The 18,841-nt window shown below is 38.9% G+C and overlaps 1 protein-coding gene across 1 annotated transcript; it reads right to left on the bottom strand.

The window, feature by feature from the left end:
* Nucleotides 1–2,315: 2,315 nt before the first annotated feature.
* Nucleotides 2,316–18,500, bottom strand: stip1 (stress-induced phosphoprotein 1). Its single transcript, XM_017459734.3, has 14 exons — nt 18,348–18,500; nt 13,642–13,851; nt 11,531–11,672; nt 10,819–10,960; nt 10,174–10,339; nt 9,156–9,282; nt 7,610–7,712; nt 7,257–7,377; nt 6,997–7,093; nt 6,684–6,808; nt 6,533–6,569; nt 5,794–5,897; nt 5,191–5,363; nt 2,316–4,410 (listed from the first exon to the last, which is right to left on the bottom strand). Exons 1-14 carry the CDS (start codon nt 18,354–18,356, stop codon nt 4,338–4,340), a joined length of 1,629 nt encoding a protein of 542 aa, XP_017315223.1. The 5' UTR covers nt 18,357–18,500; the 3' UTR covers nt 2,316–4,337.
* Nucleotides 18,501–18,841: the final 341 nt, after the last annotated feature.

Here is an 18,841-nt window from a genome sequence, read left to right on the forward strand (position 1 = left end):
ATGAACAACAAAAATTGCACATACTTGGTTACACATAATGCAAGACAGAAACACTGTACAAGACCTAATCCAGTCAGCAAACTGCTATTGAATTTACAAAAGACAATTATTTAGTTATTCAGTTATTTAATTTTAAAAAGACAATTTACTGTAACACACAAGTACACTATGAGCGACATCAGATTAGAGGCAAGAAATTTGATTTGGCAATGCACTGCCTCCTACTGGACAAAATATGAAGTGCCAGACAAATAAAGCAGGCACATTGCAACACTACTTAAAGCTGCACTATTGAACTTTTGCCTCTCTATCGCCATCTCTGTTTGAAAAATAAAACTGCAAGTTACTTGTGGAGTTTTTTTTTTTTTTAATTTTAAACGTGCGTTGTGCTTCGGCACGGATGAATCTGATGGTTTGAGATGAGGCCACTGAAATGTCTTCAATCCCGTCACATCTCGGAGTTTTCACCACCTCTCAAAAGTCATGCCGATATTTATTCTCGTTCTAGCTCGGGTTCCCTTTTTTGACTGCAGGCTCTCCGCAGTTGGAGACTCCTTGGTTGTGACAACAGGGGATTCCCCAGATGTCACCGATGACTGTGTTTAGAACTATCCAGATTAAAAACAGCCAACTAGATGACAAGTTTAAATTCTAAGCAACTGCTGCAAGGACAAGCTACAAACACACCATCCTCAGCCCCCACACACATAATATAGTAGCCGGCTCTTCTTCTTTATTTTTAAGGACACGCAAATGACGGCAAACTGACATTTTTCATGAAATCCGACCCGACAGCTCGAATTATAAATCATTATTACAAGCTTAACAGTGCGAATTCAGTTTTGAACACTGATTTTGTTTTACGTACTTGCTCTATAATTGATTTTTTTTTTCATTTCATTTTTAACCAAAAAAAGGTTGATACTGCAGCTTTAAGTTCTCTCTCATATGGATGATGGATAAGACTTTCATTCGACCACGTTAGCATGTTTCTGCACTGATCTTTAAAATTATTAGCCATGGTCCAGTCAATTAGGAGCCACCCTCTGTGAATACGACTGAAGACCACTCTCTTGTCAGCAAATGTCAAAGAATTTGGTTGAAGTCATCTGTGATCATTTAGTCAGCCTTTCCAGAAAGCATCCCATCTGTGGTGCTTGAGGCGGTAAGCATTTAATTGTAACTCATTGTAAGTAATTGTGCTTTTATTGTACTATTTTAAATATAATGCACCTATGAACTCACCCTGCTGAAAAAAAAAAATCAAGCAACAACAATTGAAACCCTCATAGAATTTGCAATGGTTTTTATTGTTATAATGGTAATTGTCTTGATTTTAATGGAATCTGTAATGTCCCTGTGGGTCTGTACCAATAATCATAATGAAATGTTTTCAATGGTTAGCTGATAGTTTGTAATGTTATTTATAGTGGAAACCATTAGAATTTCTGTGATGGTTTATTTTTTTCCACAGGGCATAATAGTTTATATGCTTTTTGTTGTGGCGGGCAGATGATGTTCTCCTGGGGTATTTACTCAGGGTAGAAGGGTGTTAGTTTACACTGGGATTTATCCAACTCCTTTTTTCTTTTTTTTTTTTTACTGTATAAAGTGTCCATCACACTGATGAACCAAATAAGAAACCTGGCCCCATACTCAGATATTCCACTCATGGAATCCATGCTGATCAATCACTCACCCATAATTTAAAAAACATTGCTTAAACCCAGTTTGCTTGACCATTTTTGGGACTGACATTTACACTGACCCTCAAAACCCTTGAATTAAACTATATTGAGTCTTTGATATTTCAAAGATTGTGAGATTGTCTGGATGGTAGAATGCTTTCAGTTCCTTTGCAATCTGCTCTCACATCTTATCAAACATTATTGGAAACGTTGCCATGTTCCCCAAGCATTACAATCTGTTTTGAGATATGAGTGAAGTTTGGGATGCAGATCTAAAACAGACAAGAACCATAGTTTGATTTAGAAACACATTCAGATATATTTTTCAGAACAATTACGACACATCAACATTTTAGTTTAAGGGTCATGTCTTTTCCAGAATAGATACATTATGATCAAAAGCATTTGCGGTTACATTGTTTTAACAGAACACTGATTCGCTTACATAATTAAAATACGACTCTGTTTTGACAAGTGCTGTCCATCTATCTACATATCCTAAAACTAGTTTATGCATATGTATCACAACATACAGCACTATTTTAGGACTTGGTCAGAGGTTTATAATTTGAGTGGCAGTCATTTATGCCCTGCTTTATCAACTGTGGAAGGAGCAACTCAACTGGATGGTGTGGTATGTATCAGAGTTTATTGAAGTGGAAAAATACACTGAGAATGAAAGCAGCCAAAGACATCCACATGTCAGATTATGCCCTGTATTGAAGCAAAGATGAGCGTGACAACAGCGAGAGGTTTGCAGACTTGCAGGCACCAAGACTTTGATGTTGCATTTGGAAATAATGAAGACTCGATGGCACAATGTAAACTGGTGCCAAAATGCGTAATTCCTTAAAACACTTCAGCAACCACCCAGCCTTGCATATAGTATTATCCCATCATCATATCATGGCTGATTCATGGCCGAATATGAACATTTGGGATTGCAGATACACAACGCTAAGAGTGCCAATCTAGGATCAGGTTTTGCTTTTTACAACCAGCTTAATCTCCAACATACTGCATCGATAAATATTTAAGAATGGACAGCGTTTTCTGAGAAACAAGCATTTTTAATTGCGTCACATCAAATATCTAGATATACTGCAAGTGGATTTGATAGGAGGCAAACTGTTCTCCGTTAGAAGAGAATGTGTGCAGTTTCACAGTGCGTTTCAACCCCATCCAGACAACCAGAGCAAGAAGCACAACTTGTTTCATCACTACTCACAACTGAGCATTCATTTCCCTGTAAATATAAGGAGCTGATCAAAGATATGCACTCTTACCCAGACCTGTTAGATAGAAATCACTGAAATCTGTGAGAAGTAGGGGCCACTTTCTCAAAAATTCCTCAACATAGGTACCAACACCTTCGGTTTAGCTGTAGCATTAATGATTTCTGACCCCCTTCTATGGCGATACTGTAGACACTTTACGGCTTCTTCAGCTGAAGCAGTGTGCAGACCAAACGTGAAATTCTGGCAGATAATCCAATTCATTTTAGAGGAAAGCAGGCCAGAAGTAAAAACCAAAAAAAAAAAAAAAAAAAACTACAAAAAAAACAAAACACATTTGTGCTTGCTATCAATTACTTTCACGTTCATACCGACTTCAAGGTGAAATTTCACGGTTTTGTCAACGAACAGAAAACTAGAGTGGGGCCACGGTCTCTAATCAATGCAAAAATGCAAGGTAGAATGTGCTGTTTTTCCCCTTACGATGTTAGTATTGAACTATCACGTCCAGACACGATAACCGTTTTGTTATAAATTTCTAATTTTTCTCTTTATCTGCTATAATGCAATGTTGGCACCTCACAGGGAGTGGGGGCAATTTAACACCTTCAATAATCAAATCCATCAAGCATTTTCTATTATAAAGGTTACAAGAAACCAAATATAAGATTACTAAACCAATCTAGACATTTTTTTAAACTAACTTCAAGCTTGTAAGTCTTGTTCTATTGGCAGATAATTTTGCTAACTTTAAGCATCATTTCGAGAAAGAAGCACAAATGATCTGCCAATAGCACACGATTTGAAGCTTGAAATAAGTGAAAATGTCTAGAAATACGTTTAATAATCTTATATTTGGTTTATTGTGAACTTACAACAGGAAATACTAAATAAATTTGACTGTCATCAGGATATCTGATGAGATTTGCTGTCGTGTTTTGCAGTGTTCTGCATCTATAGGCATCAAAACACACACACACACACACACACACACACACACACACACACACACACACACACACACACACACAGATGATGATATAAATCTCAGAATGGTTGCACCGTTTTGTACTGAATCCATAAAGGTTATTAAAATATGCCATTCTGAGGAAAATTACTTTTAATGATTAGAAGCTGCTGACTAGATGTTAGACAAATGTCGCTGGTACTGGAGTGCTAAGAAGCAAATGTCGCGTTGCATGTTATGATTCACATAACATTTAATGAAAAACTAAGGCCTTACATGTAAATAAAATGTTTTTGACATATTGAGGGTGATTGTACAATTTGGTGAGCAAACATTATTATTATTATTATTATTTTTTTTTGGAATGGAGTCTTCTTTCCTCTGAGGTCTTGTGGTGGTGTTGATCTGGATGGTGGTAGCCCTGGTTCTCCTCTGCTCTCTTGACGATCACCGGATGGCTATGAGTCCGATGTCTATAAGTTTCTGAATCTTCTGAGCGATAACTGGGTTCTTCAGGTGGCTGCAGTGAGGGAGAGACAGGAGACAAGAACAATCAAGTGCTGCAAAGACCGTGTTACAAGTAAACTTGTTACACATTCAATATACACATATGCAGTAATGTTTACAGCCTACACTTTATATGCAGAACAGTATAGAGCAGAAGGGGACTGGTCAGGTAATGCTGACTATATATTTTATATTAGAAATGGGGAAAAAAAAATCTATTCTTAGGTGCATTGTGATTCCCTTGAACAATTCTACACCAATGCACAGAACGTAAAAATTGTTTTGAGGAAATTAAATTACTTCATCATTTCCAAGAATTTCTGATAAAACACTAGACTATTCAATTACTACAAAATAGCACTTGAGTTTTAATTACTTAAGAGTTGCTATTTAAACTGAATATTTGTCAGACTGAATATTAGAAGTAGTGCTACACTACAAACTCGTATTGCATAAAAACAAAACAACAACAACAAAAAAAAACACATTTGCTGTCCCCAATTCCCCTGTTGTTTCTTAAGATTCCTAAATATGTCAAAATCTGCTGTAAATTCTATTACTTGTACTGCAGGAATGATTTAAATACTGTATGTACACTTTTTTCCAAATTGCCTTCATATTTACTATACGTGCACATTACATAGGGTATAACAATGGTTTTGCTGATCCTACATAAATAGATCCATTACATACTGAATACAATCTGGCAGTATAGGAATAAATGAAGAAACCGAGCAGCTTTAAATCCAGCTGAGAAAGAAGTGTGTGTTTATTATATGTGTATGTTTCTTACTCGCTGAGGGCCTGTGGGTCTTTCTGCATCTGCTCCAGGATCATGCGCATGGCTGGGTCACTCATGATCTGCTGCACCTCCGGATCGGCCATGGCCCGCCGCTTCACGTCCTCTGGGCTATCATTCCTTATGGAATGACTCACCATGCAGCGCTGCATCCCCTCTGTGGCCTCCTGCATGGACACGCGTGCACGCACGCACACACACACACACAAATCAGAAACTAAAATATAGAATAACTGTCTGTTCCAAATAAGCAGTGACGGAGCTGGTCTTTCCACCAATCCCGAAACAGTCAAAATAAAATTCTAAATATAAATGTCTCAATCAAGAGGAAAATGCAGCTCGTAAATTTAATCCTTCATGTGTTTATTTACACAGCCCCTCCAGTGTGATTTTATCAGCGGCCATCTCTTGTATTCCAGACTGTATTTATTTGTCCTGGGTCACACATATTCAAACTGCCATAGTTACCAGTGAAATCAGATAAAAGCAAGAATTTAAAAAGTGACTGTTCTCCTTTTTATTTATTTTTTTATAAAAAAAAAAAAAAAAAAAAAAAAAAAAAAAAAAAAAAAAACTTGTTTTTCCCTGATTTTGTACCTTGGAGTTTGAGTCCAGCTCCAAAGCCTTCTGATAGGCATCCATGGCTTTGGAGTAGTCTTTCATCGCCTCCAGTGCTGCTGCCTTGCGTGTGTATCCTTTAACTACACACAAACAGAAATGACCATCCATTCATCTTCCATACACAGGGTCACAGGGAAGCCTGGAGCCTATACCAGGGTACTTGGGGGACAAGGCGGGTAACACTCTGGAAGGGGTGCCAACCCAACTGTGCACAATCGCACACACCCGTTCACATACCATGGATAATTTGCAAATGCCAATCAGCCTACAATGCATGTCTTTGGACTGGGGGAGGAAACCGGAGTACCTGGAGCAAACTCCCGAAGCACTGGGAGAGCAGGCAAACTCCATGCACAAAAGGTGGAAGCAGGATTCAAACCCCCAACCCCAGAGAGTTGGAAGGCAAATGTGCCCCTTCTAGGGATGTTGTTTTAGGAAAATAATCAATGACAAGGTGGTGTGATGTGGCATGACCCCCCCCCCCAAAAAAAAAATCTTGAGTTAGTGTGACCACCTCATTGATGATTATTTTTCTATCACAGTGAGTCCTGAAGTGTTTCACTTCAATTCCTCTTGTAGTGCAGCAATTTTCCAACAATTATATTATTAACTTAACATCATACTTTATCTGATTCTAGCTATATTTCATGTTGTGAAACAACTTGGTTCCTGTTAGTCTTACTGTAAACACTGAAACCTGTCTGAGGAGACTTACTGAAGCTGGGTTCCAGTCTGATGCAGTCCTCACAATCCTGTAAAAGACAAACCAGAACTTCACGTCTCAAAAGACAGTGTGCATATGTGCAATTGGTGGAAAAAAAAAAAGCTCAAAACCCTGAGCATTAGGGTGTTTTCCTGTAATGCACCTTGAGGGCCAGTTGGAACTCCAGTAATTTGGTGTAGCAGGCTGCCCTGTTGCTGAAGAGCTTGGCATCATTGGGGTTTCTCTTTATGGCCTCGCTGTAGTGCTTCATGGCCAGGGGGTAGTCACCTACACAACACACACAGACAGCACATGGAATTTATACAGTTTCACCTAGAATCAGGATGCTTTACCACTGAAAGTAAGTTCAGAGACATCTAAATCAAGACCTTCATAAAGGTTCAAGTTTAAATAAATAAATAAATAAATAAATAAATAAATAAATAGCAGTATTTCAAGCTCCTGTATGCACACACCTTTCTGAAAAGCCTCATTGCCCTTGTTCTTCTCCTCCAGTGCCACCTCTGGGTTGATGTAAGCCAGTTTCTCTTGCTCCTTCACTATCTTCTCTGCCTGTTGAGATAAGATGCAATCAATTCATTTAATTAACGACTCCCTTTTTTTCCCCCCCCTTCCCTTTCTCAGATGGTTCTGAAAAACTGTTCCCTATTACAATGCTCTATTTGAGCAAGTCCTAGCAGTATTCTCTGGATGTGTTTTCAAACTGCAAACCCACCTGCTGGCACTTCTTCAGCACCTCTGGAGTGCGATGCTCAGTCAGACTTTTGTTGAAGAACTGAATGGACTCCTTATACCTCTCCTCTTTGAAAAGAGAGTTCCCAATCCTGGCATAGGCCCTGAGAGAACATTTGAAAACACATGTACAATAGTGTGGGAACCATGTAATTTACTGCCAGTATAGCTTGAGTGGTTAATTTAGCTTTCTCAAAATATAGATAGACTGTTGTTCATGAGGCATATCTGTGTGGGTAGAACGCGAGTCCGTGAAATAACACGAATTATAGAACCACTCAACTCACTGCAATTTAGCGCTGGAGTTCAAGAGAAACACAACGTAAACACATTTACTTGGCGATTTGTCTGTAGTCCTCACGGTTTTCTCTGCCCACCTCGATGGCTTTCTCGCAGAGCTCTCTACACTTCTCAAACTCGCCCTTCTCAAAGAACACAGCTGAAAGAAAAAGAAGAGAAACAGGATACAAGCTCTGTGTTAATGTATGTGAATATAAGAGAAATTCAGATAAATTTACAATAAATGAGGTTATATTAACTGTTTAGAAAAAGAGAAGATCTAATAAAGGCTTGTTATTAAAGGTTAATAACAATGGTAGATTTTTATACATTACAATAATAAACACCATGTAGAGTTCAAAATTAATCCAGAAAGCCTCCATTTTTTCAAGACATCACGGCGATCAATGCATTTTTTTCTTGTATAACATATTTCCAAGTAAAATACATGGCTGAACTTTTTATGGCTTTTATGCAACCACGAGCGTGGAAAATTGTGATATAATTGGTTAATTTTATTATGTGCTCGTGCATGCATCATAATGAAATCAAACATCCGCAGACGGTGGGCAAGTGATAGAATACTACCTTATAAGTAACCTACATTAACAAATCATGATTATGATTTAAGCATTACTTAGTTCCCCTTATATCCACTTGCTCAACTCTGATTGTGTGCAGGAAGCAGAGCCAAATAGCGTAGGCGCTCAGAATATAAACACAATTAAATAAACACCATCGTTGACCTGTTTAGCCCCATGCAATTTGCTAAACAACTCCATTCTCCATTAACACAGCCACATAATAATTTAATCATGCTTCTCCTGCTGGGTAGCACAAATAGACAAGTTAGCCTGACCGTCAAATTTACATTCAGTCATATGAAAAATGCTCATTCTGACTTATGACTGAGATATACTCATCAGTCATTACATTAAGACCACCCGCCTAATATTCTGCCTAATATACCGAGGTATCTGGCACCAAGACGTTACCAGCAGATCCTTTAAGTCCTGTAAGAGGTGCGGCCTCCATGGATTGGACTTGTTTGTCCAGCAGGAACATGACCTCACAAGTGCCATGTTGGAGATGCTCGGACCCAGTCGTCTAGCCATCACAGTTTGGGTCTTGTCAAAGTCGCTCAGATCCTTACGCTTGCCTGTTTTGTTTTTGTGCTACCAACGCATGAAATTCAGGAACTGACTGTTCAGTTGCTGCCTAAATATATCCCACTCCTTGACAGGTGCCATTGTAACAAGATAATCAATGTTATTCACTTCACCGGTCATTGGGTTTAATGTTATGGCTGATCGGTGTATAATCCAATAGAAGAACTGAACAGTGAGGCATTAAGAACCTTGCTCAAGGGCTCTAGTGAACTTCACAACCTTAACATATGATGATCAAATTCTTATCTGTTTTTTTTTTTTTTTTTTTTTTTTTTTTTTTTTTTTAAGAATTACAGCATATTCTCATAATAACTAAATTAATTGACTGGGCCAGGAAAATCATGGTCATGCTGCAGCATATATTATGTGTAAGCCTGTAAGTGTAAGGATAAGAATAATTCAAGAGGATAAAGAGGTGTGGGTGTTTCTCATACCAGCCTTATTGGAAAGATAGGCCATGTTGGTGGGGTCGTGCTTGCACGCCTCATCATAGTGTTTGAGTGCAGTCTCAAAGTCCTTCTTTTTGTATGCTGCATTGCCAAGTTCCTTCTCCTTCAACGCCTGTAAGAGAGATCAAGTCTCCATCAGACATTATCTTTATCGAAGCTACGCCCAAAGGGAAGCTCCAGATGACAAATGACACGATTGTGCCGCCTCAGTCTGCAGATCAGCCAGTTAAGAAATACTGCATTGTCACTGTAGCAAACTTGAAATACATTAATGTGTTACTTTTTCCCCCCCTGCAGCAATCCAACAAATCTCTTCTGTTGGATGTATGTCGCCATTTTGACTCGATCTGGGTTCTCAAGTCTTCACATAGGTGCCAACAGCACTAACAAGAAAATCCAAGCAGGCAGAGTGAAAAAATCGATTTTTACCACAAAAGCCCTAGTGTGTGTGTGTGTGTGAGATTGAGATGTCTATTTTTTTTTTTTTTTTTTTTTTTTAAAAGTTGTGTACCAAGCAGAAAACAGTAAAGCAAAGTCTGGTGTGATCAATACCCTTCTGACATCGTCCCGCCTACTTAGCTTCTACTGGCTAATAAGACAGTCCTGTGAATTCATGGGTCAAATACAGCCTAGATAAAGTCGACACAGAGTGAAAACAACCGCTACCAAAAGGAAATGTATGTCTATTGTTTATTGGGACTTCCAGTGGGAAAAGTTTAGTTTTGTTTGATCTGATCACTTCTTTACCTAAGCAAGCAAACAAATAGATAAGCATACTTTCAGGCATCTAGCAAGGGATCAAAAATCATGAAGTGCTAAAGATGTTGGCACCTGTGTGTCCATAAGTGAGAAATGATTGAGTAAGAACTGCTAGGCAACAGCACTGATGGTGGAAATAATCACTGCGCACGAGGCAGGATTTATTGGAATTACACTGGGGGGAGGTCGTATGCACAAACAATTACTCACTCATTACATTTTATGTAATGTTTAGAGTTTGTACCAATCTCTTGTTCTCTGGCAGATCTTCCTCTTTGGGAGGGGGCGGGGTTGCCTCTTTGGGTTTAGGTGGAGGGGGCGGAGTCGGCTCTTCATCTTCATCCATGCCAGCCAGGTCGAATCCGAGCAGCACTGAAAGGGTTGTCATCACACGTGGGTCCTGCAACTTCCTACAGAGGAATATATATATATATATATATATATAAGTATAAACCGAGGACAAAAAAACAAAAAACAAAAAACAAAACAAAACAAAAAAATGATCCTGACACACAGAGACAGAAATCAAAAGGGAGAGAATGATGGAGGAAAATTGGAATGGACAGCATGTAGAAAAGTTAAAAGGAAGTGAGTGGATGAGCTAGACAGCAGTGAGAACTGAATGCCTAGCAAGAAAAGGAGAGTAATTAAGGAGGACAGCACCAAAGCTTAGGCTTGTGGGACTGACAGCTAGACAGATAGCAGTGTCGGGGGGAAAAGAAGAGAGAGAAAATAAGACGGGAGTAAAAAGGACTAAAGGGGAAAAAAGAAAGAAAGATTTCTCACATGTCAACGTAGCCTGAACAGATGTGAAAACAGACAGCTAGCACGATCCTGCAGATCAAACTTGTCAGAGCGAGATAATGAAACGGCGCGAGTGAACACTTACGTGCCGAGTTCAGACGGTTTCTGGCGGAGCTGTTCGAGCAGCTCTCTGTAGCTGGGGTCGGACAGCAGGGCTCGGGTTCGGGCGTCCCCCTCCAACTTCTCATACAAGTTGGGGATGGCGAAGGGGTTCATCATCTTCTTCTCTATAAAACAGGGACACATCAAAAACAGATTATTGAAGAATGCAGCAACAGAACAAAATATACAAGAGGACAAATATACAACTTGTTAAAATACAACCTTTTAAAATGTAATAACTTTCTGATAGACCTGACTTCGAGAGATGTGATGCTTCTTTTTTTTGCGCGCGTCTCAATATGGTTAATTAAAGTCGGGCTAGTTGTCGATGCTAGTGTAGCATAAGCATGGTCGTTCATTCATAGTAATTTTCCAACTCATCTGAGGAAAATGTTTATATTCTGCATGGTTTTATCTCATCCCCACCATCACTACACCTTGACGTTGTCCGTAAAAAGAGAAAAAAGTTAACAGCTGCCAGCAAAATGATTAGCCTTATTAGGCATTCATACCACCCAGTTGCCTAGCAACAACGTTCTCACGTCCTTATTCACTTCAACCATGAGAGTACTGTGCTAAACTTCCAGTGTCAAAATCACAACTTTGAACACACCATATAATCAAAATCAGTCATCAGTTGTAATGTGGGATGTAATTAAAGCACTCCGTTATTACAATCACATAAGTCTGTGTACCTGCTAGTCGCGCCTCGATGTTCTGAAGCCCATCTTTTAGCTGCTGGTTGGACGGCTCTTGACGGAGACCCTCCTGATAGGTTACTTTGGCATCCTCAAACTTTCCCAGAAACTCCAAGGCTGCAGCCTTTCGTGAGTAACCCTGAAATAAACACATCAGAGCAATCAAATATGTTCAAGTTCTCTCCTCTGCTAAAAGCACAAAAAACATGAGATTTAATATTTTATCATAACATCAAGGTTATTGTGTCGTGAGGACTAGATTAAGGAAAGAGACACATTTTGAATTTCATCATGTTCTAGCACCAAAGGGCACGGTCAGTACTGTCTCTGCATTCCCTACCCAACCTTTGAACGTTTTTGAACACTGGTTTTATGACAGTTTAACCACTGCCAGCAAGTCAATAGGGAAAGAATTCAAAAAGCAACATATCAAATGTCAAAAGCTTTGCATTTAAGGACAGCGTGATTTTCCACTCTCAGACTTTAATGAGACTCTAAATGAGTTCTTTGTTAAAGGTGTACATGCTATGATCCAGACCGGACTTTTCCATGTGTTTTACCAAGAAATTAAAAATCCACTTAGTTGTTATTACATTTTCTTGAACCCATTTCTTGAAGTTTAACCAAAAATGGTAATACAGGGAGGTCAACAATATTTGACAGGTAGTGTATAACGAAAAGTGGACTGGTAACCAAATAAAAAATACAGTTCACATTTATTGCACCAAATGACCCTGTGCAATCGAAAATACTCATCTAGATGGCAAGACAAATCGCTTTTGTATCTAAAACACCTTTAAGATTAGTGTTACATCAGGAGACGTATTGTGTGTGCTCTCTCCCTCTCTCAGGTCGCTCCGCCCTAACTCAACGTGCTGACGTGCTGCACTGGGATTGGATAGAAGATTGTAGGTCGTTTAAAAAGGCAGAACGATATATTGGCAGGAATGCGGATGTGTGGTGTGTCTGTGATTGCGTGCGTACGATTGAGTAGCGAATATTTGTTTTAGTGAAATCAATTGCTTGTTGTATTGTGTACGAGTGAAAGAAGTGAGTGGTAGGATACGGTGTTGTCCCATTCCCCTGTTTTGTCTTGTGTTGTGGCTAAGTGAACGCCTCTATTGTAAATATTTCTTCTCCAATTATCACGAAAGCTGTAGGGGTTGGGTGCTGTTTATTTTTGGGTCTATCTTTTATTTGCTGTTTCTGCCTCAGTTAGGGAGTCAGGTTAGACTCTGTATTTTCTTTTTAAATACCCTTTTTTTGTTAGGTTATTTAAATTGATACAGGACAAGATAGCAACTGTTCTGTTTATTATTTTGGCCTTGCCCAGCCCTGAAGACATTTGCTTTCGTAGTGTGTGTTTGTTTTGGATTTTTTTTCTCCTTCTTTCTTGTAATCATTAAATATGTAGATATCGAAGATTTGAAAGACGGTGTCAACCTCATTATTGTTTTTGTTTATACTTTCTTTTATGTTACACCTCGACCCTAGACCGGGGTCGTAACAGTTAGTAAGAGACTATAAAGCCTTAATATCATCTTAGGGAGTTTTTCCTTGCCACCGGCTTGCTCAATAGGGATAAGTTCACACACTTAAAATCTGTATCCTGTGTTTATATGTTTCTATAAAGCTGCTTTGAGACCATTTCCATTGTTTGAATTGAATTGAATTGAAGCTTGCTAATGGACCACTGGTGGCGGCTGTGGCTCAGGTGGTAGAGCGGGTTGTCCACTAATCGTAGGGTTGGCGGATCGATTCCCGGCCCACATGACTCCACATACCGAAGTGTCCTTGGGCAAGACCCTGAACCCCAAGTTTCTCCCGATGCCATGCCTTGTATGGCAGCTCTGTTACCATTGGTGGGCAAGTGTGTGTGAATGGGTGAATGAGAGACAAAAAAAAAAGCGCTTTGGATAAGAGCACTATATAAGTGTGCCATTTACCATTTACCACTGGATGCCAGCTGTGTCAGAAAACAGGAATGAAGCAGCTATACTCGGGAAAACGACAATGAAAGCCATTGTGCTTTTACCATCACTAGGCTCTTGAGAGCTGATATAACAGAGCGCTAAACAGTCCTCAAATGAACTAACTGCATCATTTACCTTGCCCCAATCTGGCTTGATCTTAATGGTCTGGCACGCGTCCTTCAGGGCGTTCTCATAGTCGCCTTTCTTGGCGTACGCAGCAGATCGGTTGCTGAAGAGGACATGGTTGTTTGGGTCCAATGCCAGAGCCTCAGTGTAGCAGCGCACTGCTTCATCGATCTTCCCTGCGCTCAGCGCCTTATTACCCTGGTCTTTCAGCTGAGATACCTGAGGGTAGAAAGAAGCATGTATTGTATCGCATTTGCTAGAATAAGTAAAGATTAACTGTGAGTGCATTGCACTCTGTGGGTGATTTATAAGCATGCTTTCCAAAATATTTCAACTGCATGGGGAAAGTGCTATAAAAAAAAAACAAAAAAACAAAACAAAACAGCAAACATGCTCCAAGCAGAATAGGCAAAGCTTGACTACTCTGTTATAAGGTGACGGTTCATTTGTGTTATAGTGTAGTTTGGAAATAAACCTGAAACATTAATTCATGATTATCTTTATTTAAATTAAATAAGGAGTAAAAGACGTAGGGGCATGCTGTTATAGGAAAATAATCAACGACGGGATGGTGTAATGTAGCCCAACGTGAAGTGGAGACACTGCTACCACCCTTAAGTTGATTATTTCCCTGTAACAGCACCTCCTTAAGGGTTTTATTCCCCTTGTACCACAGCAATATGTCAAACAATTCAACTAGCATTTATTAAAGCTCAGCATGACCTTTTTTGTAATACTTTTTATCAAGTTATAGTTATGTTTAAGTTGTTTCCTGTTCTCACTTACCTTTTTGACATTCTTTAATAAGCCAAAAAAGTGTTAATGTTAGACTAGGGTATTATACTGGAGCGAAAGTACCGATGTCAAAAATTTTTTTTAAACCTGTCAACAGGCATATAATATATATTTCAACTGTGTCAGATGAAACATTACAAGTTGTTAAAACATCGCTGTAACATGCTCAGACGTATCATCAGTACATCAACACTCCGTCAACAAAGCAGCAAATTTGTGGTTCAAGTTTTTGTATTTCCTTATATATCAGAAAAACAACTTTATTTATCGAAATATGATATTTATGCCAAATCAGTCACCCCTACTGACAGCAAACAATCCAGTGTTTACAGCAGGCAGCTAAATGTACAAATGTAACCAGTAGAAACAGGTGCTGTGATACTACAAAACACTGAGCTATTCTCAACAACTGCGATTTTCCAAACAGGTGAGAAAGCTTCAAGTAGCTACTGTTTTCTAGAATTTATAAAACTGAATGGCCACAAGCTCAACAGGAGAATAACACTTAGGTTCAACCCGAAGTTTTTTTTCCAACACTTCTACCGAGCTCCACGTTAAAGCAAACATGAAATGTACGATGGCGGACGTTGAGAAACTCTTGCATTGCAATTTGAACAGGTCAGATAGAGAGGCCTCTGACTGCAGACCTTACAGTGCATGAAAAGGACTGATTAAACGTCTCTACTGGATGTCTGAAATGTGCTTTAATGTAGCGCAGAACTCAGAAACGGTTATTTCCTCTTCCAGAGTAGATTATAAAATAAAGCTTGGTGGCTGTGACATTTTGGTAAAATGAAGGTTCCCTTGACTGACAATATTTGTCATGTTAATGGTAAAATTCAGAAGTGAGGATGAAAAGCATGTATTAATATTTACACATGGATAACAGAAGGAGTTCAATAAATTCTCAACATTTAGCAACATGTAGTAACAAAATTTTTGCTAATTTTAAGTGGAAATTTATTTATTGCACTGGTTTGAATCAACAGCGTTTCAGGTACATGCCTTACCTTATTTCATTAACACTAATTATAAATTTCATGACTTGCTAATGTGAAATAATGCACTAAATGTTGTTAGTTAATGAAACCTTAAAGAATGTTTGTGTGAAATTTTATTTTATCCCCTTCCCCCGCCCCCAGGTCAAACCACAAGCACATTTCCAGACCAAAAATTTCAGCGGCCAATGTTTCACTGCATAGTTAATAAAAAATTAATTGATGTTAACTATATAATTGTCTAATGTCTGCCAGGCTGAACATCTAATGATTTTATTTCATGACAATGGACACAAAACATTCTGCACTTGTCTAGACAGAAAGCGATCAGCACATCTTTCAAACTGGAAGTGTCTAAAATATTGTAGCGTAGTTTGAGGCCGTTTTTACTGAATTATTTTTGCTACAGCGAATCGCAGCAACAAACTGACCAGAGACCATTCACTTCCATTGAGAGGTGCGTTCTACGTTGACTGTTGAGTTCTCCCCTGGTCCATTACCTCACATGCAACCACATATCGAATGAGTGGGGAAATTTGATTGTTTTCTTCAGGCAGTCATCTTTGTATGTTTCATTAGAACGGCACCAGACAAAAGTTCTCTCCTTGGCCAATGCAGATTCATGATTAATCACTGAATATCTCACTGAATATCACTTTCATCTAATGATCCACACTCCATGATTGCTTCTTTTTAGCCCACTGTAATCTTGTATTCTTCTGTTTAAGTGTTAGTGCCGCTTTCATTTGGCTTTTCTATACATAAAACCCATTTCATTCAGCCGATTTCTCACAGATCTATCACAAACACTGACTGTTTCCGCCCATTTGTTTTGTTGTGCATTTTCTATTTTCAAGGTGCATCACTTTGAGTTTTCTACCTGAAGCTTTGACGTCTTCCTTGGTCTATCCGTATGTTTTCCTTTTATAACCTTCCCATTTTGTTTATACTTGCACCAAATTTTAGACACAGCTGACTGGGAACAACCAACATCTTTTGCCACATTTTTTCTGTGTTGCATTTGCTTCTTGAAGGAGTTAAATAATCATCTTCCCATTGTTTCAATTGAAAACTCTTTATGTTGAGGCCATTGTTTCCAAGATCTGTAAGAACTTTCTTTTAACTGCAGACTAATTTGCATGTTTAGACTTGTGCTGGCATTTCTGGTATAAATGCAAATTACAAGGTGATTCCATAATTTTTTCCTCAACATTTAGTGACTCCATAATTTGCCATTAATTAAAATCGTTTCATTTAAGTTATTTAAGGTGTGTTTCACGAAGCCAGAATGTTCAGCTATTAAACAGAATTATTTTGGGTCATATCTGTGATTGGTTCATTTGCAATGAAGTAAAAAAGCCGGGTAAACATCCTCGAAGTGTGCCAGGGGGTTGTATAGCAACCAGTACTAGGAACGCCTACTGGCGACTTCATAGTACAGCGATAAAATGGCTGTATGCATACCTTTACTAATCTTTTAGCTAGTGGCGATGGAGGAAGGGTGGGGCTTCCAGAGGTGCCACTCAATATCAGAAAATCCAAAACACCAACGCATTACAGATTCATATACTGAATGGCCATTCTTCAGTGTGATGACAGGACTGCCTTTTCTGCATTTCTGAACTCACACTAGCGTTCCCTGATGTTAAAATGTGGCACTCCTACATCAAAAGTTGACAGGTCTGTTACTGTTAAATAAATACAATCGGACATAATGCATAGAGACTCGTTGGTTTGCTATTTGTAGAGACAGGAGAACGAGGGGCGTTCCCAATTAGCATATTCATGAATATTCATAGCTCTGGCAATTTCGATGAGTGTTGCGTTGTTCTTAGACCATTTTAGCACTTTCTTGTGCTTTAACCGTCCATCAATGTATTGTTGTATAGAGATTGTTTTAAATTGCATTCATAGTTTAACAAAACAAGCTGTAACGAGTGTTTATTTTGAGTGTCAGGTGCAGGACTTGCTCCTCCATGTGTGTCAAAAATGCCACCGACAGCTGACCATTGACAGCAGCCACATTCTAGCAAGTAAGCTAGATGATAATTGATCAATCTAGATAACAACAGAAGCAAAATCTTCTTTTGTGCTTCTCCTAAAGTCTGACATTGTCAGACTTATACTATGCCATGCCTGTCTTGGTAAACTACTGCACGTGGCTAACTTAAGTAAACTAGCTAGCCAGGATCTAGTTAGTTAACAAACTGTACACCTTTTAACAAACAGCTATTTTAGCCTCACAAGACAGAAACTAACCGCGATCTCATTAAGATAACAGAACATGATGTCGATCCACTCCTAAAGATGACCTCTAGACCTGAAAACTCAGCATCTGGTTAATAGCTGGACCATCTAGAAAGTTCCAGATGAATCGAACCGCTAGCTAGCTAGCCTGACACATTCGCAGGTGCTTGTTTTGTTTTTGAAATTTAGAAATTCCCACATGTATATATGCTATAAATAAATGTATAACTTATAACACAGAGCTCTGACCTCATACAATGACACTTGTGAGTTTTCTCAGTCCTGTACATGTCGGGAAATGCGCTAGCTAGTTGGCTAACCTAGGCTCGTATGTGCTTAGCTATGTTGGTGATACTATGTAGTATTTACACGCTGGGTTAGTTGCGAATTATCATTCGGGATAATAATTTGTTAATTTGAAATTAAAGAAACTAGCAAGCCAATTTTGCGGTTTAAAATCTTTTTTTAAGCATATATTTTATAGCTAGTAAGCTAGCATCGTGGCTAACAATGAGCACTACTGCAGTCCCGGTGTTTTACAGGCTAGTCAATTGATACAAGATACGAATAATTAACCAGTATCAAATAAATTAGATTATGGATATAAGATGGGCAGCCGTCTGTTAATAATGCGAATTTTATTTTTGGAGAATAAGGCTAATTCACGATACTCACTTTCTCCATGGTGTAACCATGAGGTTCCAGAAACTACTATGAGACGACAGTGCTGAAGCCCCGCCCTCTCATAATATCACCGTTGCCGAAGAAGCGGGTTGCCATGCTCATCTCAAAAACTCCCCATACATCTTCAAATCTGTCACTTTAAATTACATCTGGCATAATCAATTTATTTCACAAAATAAATGTAATCTTTGATTTTAACTTTTAATTCGCAAAATATAACATATTGCACTTCCTTTGATGAAATTGCGGTCTGAAGTTACAGAAGCTAACGTGTAGGTCTTGTTTTGCCACACCGTGGCAACCCACTCACCTCATACAGGAAAAGTGAGCTGCCTCACCAGCGAGCGTTCTCTTTTCTCATCGCTTGTGACGCGAACTCTTCTCTCATTGGTTAGTCCACGGCACGTGGTGACGTTTCAACGAATCAAAAGTCAGTACGCTGCCGCTGAGGAGAGAGGTGTGTAAGAAAGCGCTAGAAACGTCGG

Source organism: Ictalurus punctatus, chromosome 28, assembly GCF_001660625.3.
Source record: "Ictalurus punctatus breed USDA103 chromosome 28, Coco_2.0, whole genome shotgun sequence".
Classification (NCBI taxonomy): domain Eukaryota; kingdom Metazoa; phylum Chordata; class Actinopteri; order Siluriformes; family Ictaluridae; genus Ictalurus; species Ictalurus punctatus.

Coding starts and splice junctions, on each gene's coding strand:
- stip1 (XM_017459734.3), bottom strand. Junction 9,283..10,173: donor TGCCAGAGAACAAGAGATTG/GTACAAACTCTA, acceptor TCTCTCTTACAG/GCGTTGAAGGAGAAGGAACT. Junction 4,411..5,190: donor GACCCACAGGCCCTCAGCGA/GTAAGAAACATA, acceptor CCCTCACTGCAG/CCACCTGAAGAACCCAGTTA.